General features: G+C 43.4%; 1 protein-coding gene across 1 annotated transcript in view; it reads right to left on the bottom strand.

Annotated features, from left to right (window-relative positions):
• Positions 1-4,266: 4,266 nt before the first annotated feature.
• LOC111958360 (ribosomal protein S6 kinase beta-2) overlaps positions 4,267-6,648 on the bottom strand; it is a 20,347-nt gene continuing 17,965 nt past the window's right edge. Inside the window, exons 14-16 of the mRNA XM_070437244.1 lie at positions 5,833-5,940; positions 5,474-5,586; positions 4,267-4,547 (exon numbers count right to left, since the gene is read on the bottom strand). Coding sequence (XP_070293345.1) covers positions 4,364-4,547; positions 5,474-5,586; positions 5,833-5,940 — 405 coding nt within the window. The 3' untranslated portion in view covers positions 4,267-4,363. The remainder of the gene's footprint in view (positions 4,548-5,473; positions 5,587-5,832; positions 5,941-6,648) is intronic.

Below are 6,648 nucleotides of genomic sequence, written 5' to 3' on the forward strand. Positions count from 1 at the left end.
ATTAAATCCCTTTTATTGTATACTTAAAGTAGCAAATAAGTTGTAACCTATTTTAGTGTTCAGTTTAATGAGTAATTTAGGCTTGTGTTATATTTCTTCCTATCACCCACCATGTTAGGCTGACATCACCGAATCCGACATTTCTCGGTCACAATGAAGGCCGATATCACCCTGGCTCTGAGCATGCTCTGTCTGGCCGTCCTGATATTTGTCCATGAAGCCGTGCCTGCCTCTGATGGAACTTCCTACAGTGACACACAAACTGAAAAGACGAGCGTGAGAGATGGGCATTTGAATGAAACCAGGAACTCCACTGAACAATCCGCACGAGAAGCATGACAGAGGAATGCATGGTAATCATTCTGTCATGACAACACTCTCCGAATGGTACATCCACAGATAGACATCTGCAACATCAGGTAGCTAAATCCAGCAGACTGAAAAGACCACACCACTCCCACCCCCCTACACAGACAATCACTATCTCTTCCCAAGACCCTCCCCACCACCTCAACTTCTACATCCCGTACTAAACCCCCATCTGTTCAGTTAAATATGGGTTCCATCATGGTTGTGGTCCTAGTCCTCATTATTCTTCTCCTACTGATTATCGTGCTGTTCTTCTACAAGTGGAACACTCGCCACTCAGGCCAGGACAGCTCCGGCTGTTATTGGGGTCAGAGAGTGCATGAGGGGCGGGGTTAGAAGCCTGGAGGAGGGGCTGGGGTTCCGCCTCTGGCCCGGGAAGAGAGTGGTGGTGGGGGATGAGGGGAAGAGTGGAGATGGAGAGGCTGCTGTTGGAGTGAGAGGGGGACAGAGGGAGGAGGATGAAGGAGATTCCTCAGATGACTACTCCAGTTTAGAAGGTATTGACKTCAACGAGAGCCAACAACCTAGAGGATGAGGAGGGAAAAGGTGGTGGCGGTGAAGAGTGGGAGCGAGGGAGGCCAGGATAACATGAAAGGAGAGGACAGATGGAAGGAGGGTGGTGAAGAAGAGGGAACAGGGGAAATCCCCAGAGGAGAAAAGTGAGGGGGATACTTGTGACCTCACAGCACTCTAAGGAAAGAGGGAGGTAGGGGTTAAACTGGTGATGGGAGGGTGGGATACAATAAGTGTTAAAGATGTTCATTTTGTGACACAATTCACWCGTACTATTGGAGTATATTTTTCATAAGCGTGTCAATGTTCATTTCAGACAAATATAGGTTTTGGTAATCCATGTTACATTTGTGTTTTAATTAACGGACGGACCCCCTAATAGATTACAGATGAGGTCAAATATTGGCACCTTTTGCACAATTCACTATTTATTTTAAAATAAGTTGACATTGAAAAAAACGTTGTTCACGTGTATTTGTTTGCACAAAAAAAAACAGAGACTTGCACTTCTAAGTAAAACATGTCCTGGACTAAACTATTCTAAATTAAAATGAATTTGGGTGGAGGTAAGTGATTCTTGTTTGTCATTTCTCACCTGTGGTAAGTTGCAGGTGCCTACTGGTTTAAAATATCCATTCAATCAGTTTAGTAAAGAGAACATTACATTCTGCTCCATGGAAAAAGTGCAAGGGCGCCTAAGTACACTGAGTAAACAAAACATTAAGAACACCGGTGCTTTCCATGAGATTGACCAGGTGAAAGCTATGATCCCATATTGATGTCACTTGTTAAATCCACTTCAATTAGTGTAGATGAAGGGGAGGAGACCGGTTAAAGAAGGATTTTTAAGCCTCGAGACAATTGKTACTTTGTGTATGTGTGCCATTCAGAAGGTGAATGGTTTGTGCCAAGAACTGCAACGCTGCTGGGTTTTTCCCATGTGTATCAAAAACGGTCCACCACCGAAAGGACATTCAGCCAACCTGACAATGGGAAGCATTGGAGTCGACATGGGCAGCATTCCTTTCAACACCTTGTAGAGTCCACGCCTCGACGAATTGATGCTTGTCTTGAGGGCAAAAGGGGGGGGCGGGGGGGGGCGGAGGGGTGCAACTCAATATTAGGAAGGTGTTCCTAATGTTCGGTATACTCAGTGTATTTGGCCCGCAACCGTTTGTGTGAAAGAGAGAACGTTTTCAGTGATTGTTTATCATTGTGTTAAAATGAATAATTATTAGGACTGACCCACAGYTCAACTGCACAGTTAGGGAAATATATCCTACATTATAACTGGACTATGGAGGCTGCTGTTCAATTCCAGTGAGACAGACAGACATTGCATTAAACCACAAAAAATAGCACATTCATACCAGAGTCCAGACATTCAACGCCTTTATTCTTCAGGATTCTGCAACCCTATCTTCCTCACGGCCACATTACCCGCGGGAAATAAAAACCTGATAAAAACATTCCACTTAGATCCAGAACATGTCATCAGTCCATTAAATAATACTATTTTTAAATGAAATACGTGTAAATATTATTTCCCTCCCCAGACRCAAATATGACTTTCAATGATACAGAGGTCTCGTCTTCCAAAGCTAGTTCTCACAATAGTATGACAGGATGGTTGATGAAAGAGCCACGGATAAACAGAGTTCGGCAAACTGTTTCAGTTGAGGAATGCGAATGGGTGCCATGTTGGCACCAGACCTGGGTTCAAAATTCAAAACGGTATCAATTTTCTTTGATCATTTGATAGAGCCTGACTGGAGAGCCAGATGGATGGCYTTTGGACTATTCCATTGGTCCCATTGCGCCAGACAAGCTCAATCAAGTGAAACTTTGGCTCAAGGAAGAAAACAAATACTATTTGAACCCAGGRCTGCCCACATGTACAATKGTCTGCTAGAACTCTGTAGATCTATGGTTCTACATGATATGAGTAATGTTATGGTATGAGTGCTTGTTAAAAAATAAAAGGCTAATTCAACATCGCTTCAGACACATGGGACTCAAATGAGTCGGATTGCTTTACAGCTGTAATACAAATGCGGTCGTTTTCATAATCAAAAATACTCCTCTTTTTAGTATTTGAAAGATTATCTTAAGCAGAGTATTTTATACAGTGTTTTTAGAAATGTGCGTCATTCAATACTTTCATTCCTGCGTTATGACAATGATCACTAGTCTAAAAATTAACCATTTAAAGGTCGACTCTGGGCGTGAAATACGGTCCAACTCTGCCTATTTCTCAATTTTCAAACAGAAATGGGCCGTGCCTTTGGTGGTTCATTGTGTTATTGTGGTCAGGCGTGCCGCAACCAACGTTGCTAGTTCATTAGCTACGCTAGCCGGTAACTCTTCCAGTACATGTGGACATCATTTCACATGATTTGAATGTGGCCGGAAACTGTAGAGATCAGTAAGAAATGGCACATCTATAGTCAAATATCTTATATCTTTTTTTTTTWAAGCATTAAATAACCTGGTATGATGACACATCGATCAGTTATACAGTTTAAAGCTGTTATTTCTGCCCAAAGTCGACCGTTAACATTTTGAGAACGGCAATGTCAAATGCTTTGGCAGTAGTTGGTGTTCTCTTTGCTTATGTGGCAAGTTGAGAAAAATGTCAAGTGAAGTGGCTGGATCCCAAACTGATAACCCAACCTGTTCCCTAAACCCTTGTTGACTTCCCTTTGTGGCTCTGTGGCAACTGGACATGTAAAAGCAGTGGCTGGTCCTCTGGTAGCGTAGGAAAGGTTGGGGTAGGAAGTAAACAGGAAGTAAACAGATATTGACCCCACCCTTGGTAGGTGATTCTGACTAGAGGGAGTACAGCTACGACTGAAAGTGACATTTATGCAGCAGGTTAGGATCATTAACGTGGCAGGTTAGGAATTAAGGTTAAGAAAAGAGTTAGGATTAACTCAAATGCTCTCCTAACCTGCGACGAAAAGTCACGTCCGGTTGCAGCTGTACTCCCTCTAGTCACAACKCTGGTAGGTGGAGGTGGGCACCAGCCCAGCACCAACACACCTGATTCTACTAAACTAATCATCAAGACCAGGAGCTGAATCAGGTGCTAGTGCTKGACTGGAACAAAAAGCTGCACGCCCTGTAGCTCTTCAACTAAGCTCACCCCCCATTCAGACCTCAAAGGAATGAGTCAATGAGGGTATAGGGGGAAGGGAGCGAGTGTGCAGTATGGGGGTTTGGGACCCAGCCTGTGAGAAACACAAGGCCCCCTGAGAACGGCCGCGTTCCAGACGGACTAGCAGTCGTCTGCKAGACGTCACAACGCCTGGATAGGTGTTAAACATATCAGCTAACCACATCGTATGATATAGCAACCTGCACCCAACTGTCGATGACGTGGCAAACAGCCGTTTGGCGGAGGCGTGCGGCACGTCTGGAAAGTAGTCGGCCTGGAACGCGGCCAAAAGTTCAGACTCCTCCTGACTCGGCTTACTCCAGTTCATCTCCGGTTACACTTCTGCTTCTTGTTCCGGCCTGGTGTGCTGATCGGCTGCGTGGCGCCGTTGTCGGTGGGCGGGGTTGTTGGCGGGAGACGGAACGAGGWCTGGGAGAGAAGGTCGGACTCGCTCTCTCCTCCCCCTGTGGACTTGGCGAATGACCCGGGGAGAGAGAWCTTGAGAGGACTGAGGAGCGACAATAAGAACCATAATAGAAAGAAATGGGGAGAGACATTAGATAAGGGAAATGCATATCAATATATCAATCATGGGGTGGGGTTGTGTGTGTGTGTACAGCGTGCATGTACAAATGTGTGCATGTATACACACTCCCCTAAGTATGTATTTGGACAGAGAAGCTAAACCTTTTAATTTGGCTCTGTACTCCAGCATTTTGGAATTCAGATTAAACGTTTCTTATGGGTATGTTCGTCATCTGCAAAGACTAGGGAGTTTTTTGGGGGATAAAAAGAAACAGAATAAAGCTAGGCAGAGGCAAAATCCTAAGAGGAAAACCTGGTTCAGTTTGATTTTACAGACTGGGAGACAAATTCACCTTTCAGTAGAACAATAAACCTAAAAACACAAGGCCAAATCTATACTGGAGTTGCTTACCAAGAAGACTGTGAATGTTCCTGAGTGGCCTAGTTACAGTTTTGACTTAAATCTACTTGAAAATCTATGGCAAGACTGGAAKATGGCTGTCTAGCAATGATAAACAACCAACGTGATAGTGCTTGAAGATTTTTTTAAAGAATAAAATAATTTAATAAGAAACAAAATGTGGAATAAGTCGAGGGGTATGAATACTTTCTGAAGGCACTGTATGATTTGTGKTAGAGATATGGGACCAAACACTAAAATGTCAACTACTGTAACACACTAAGTGAATTTGTCCAAATACTTATGACATGTTCAAATGGGGGTACTAAAACGGTAAAACAAATATGTGAAAATACCCTCCTAAAAAGGTGGCATTCTGTACTGTCGCCTTARGAAACATTTGATCTCATATCCAAAATGCTGGAGTATAGAGCCAAATTCAAATATTCAGCTTCAGTCAGAATAAATATGTAGGTGAGTGTAAGCCCATGCATATGTGTGTGTGTCACCTGATGGGGGTGCGTGGGCTGCTGTTGTGTCTGCGTACGGGACGTGTCCGTGGCTCAAAGGAGAAGCCCTCCTTCAGACTCTCCAACACAGAGGGAGCCACATAGGTAAAACCCTGACAGACAACATCCATTAATTAATTATATAGGATMACAAGCAATTCGAGCAACACTTCCACTACTCCTATTTTGTTTGGGAAATACCTGAATAAGAGGTGAGAACAGGGTCGTGTTCAATAATACTTGCCAGGGTTCTGGGTTCAAATTCCATGTGTGACCAGTACGGAAAACGTATGCACTCACTACTCTAAGTCGCTATGAATAAGAGCGTCTGCTAAATGACTCAAATGTAATCGTCTCACAGCGAAGGCGTGTTCGTGCTGGTGGCTGATTGTGGAGTCGTCAGGACTGTCCACCGGAGTCTGCTTGGTGAACCTCGTGTCAAACTGACTCACGTCCTCATCTGACTGCTACAGGGGGTGAAGCGAGAGAGAGAGAGGAGAAAGAGGGGGAACGGGTTGAATGGAGAGAGAGAAATGGTGGGAYAAGATAAATGCGGGAGTACGTTAACATGCACACTAATAATTTGATGTTGAACTGATTACGTAGTATGGCAATACTCATGTAAACACTTTACTCTGCTTAACTTAAAATCAGCGTACGGTCAAAACCAAAGTAAGTATACGCCAAATYAAACCTGGTTTTCTGAGCAATCATTCAAGTTATTAGGACATGTAAACAGCTTAATTGGTGTTCCAGCAGTGTATTTGATCTGTGCATGTGCCAGCAGCGCAATCCTCTGTCTAATGCGCGAGAGAAGTGAGTTCGGAAAAACAATGCACAGTGCATTCGGAAAGTATTCAGACCCATTGACTTTTTCCACATTTTAATACTTTATTCAAAAAATAATAATGTATCCTCAATCTACATACAATACCCCATAATGACAAGGCTAAATCAGGTTTTTAGAAAATTTTGCAAATGTATTAAAAATGAAAAACTAGACTGGCACTTAAGAACACGAAAGCTAGGATACGTCTGTCGCCATTATTAGTGCAATGCCCCTTAAATATTTTGCCGATATCGTTTTCATAAGCGTAAAATGAGCGAGGAAAAGGACATTCTTGAACATGGGGTGAGACTGTTACTACTTTGTAAAGGTAAGTAAAGGTACATCT

This window comes from Salvelinus sp. IW2-2015, linkage group LG34, assembly GCF_002910315.2.
Source record: "Salvelinus sp. IW2-2015 linkage group LG34, ASM291031v2, whole genome shotgun sequence".
Lineage (NCBI taxonomy): Eukaryota > Metazoa > Chordata > Actinopteri > Salmoniformes > Salmonidae > Salvelinus > Salvelinus sp. IW2-2015.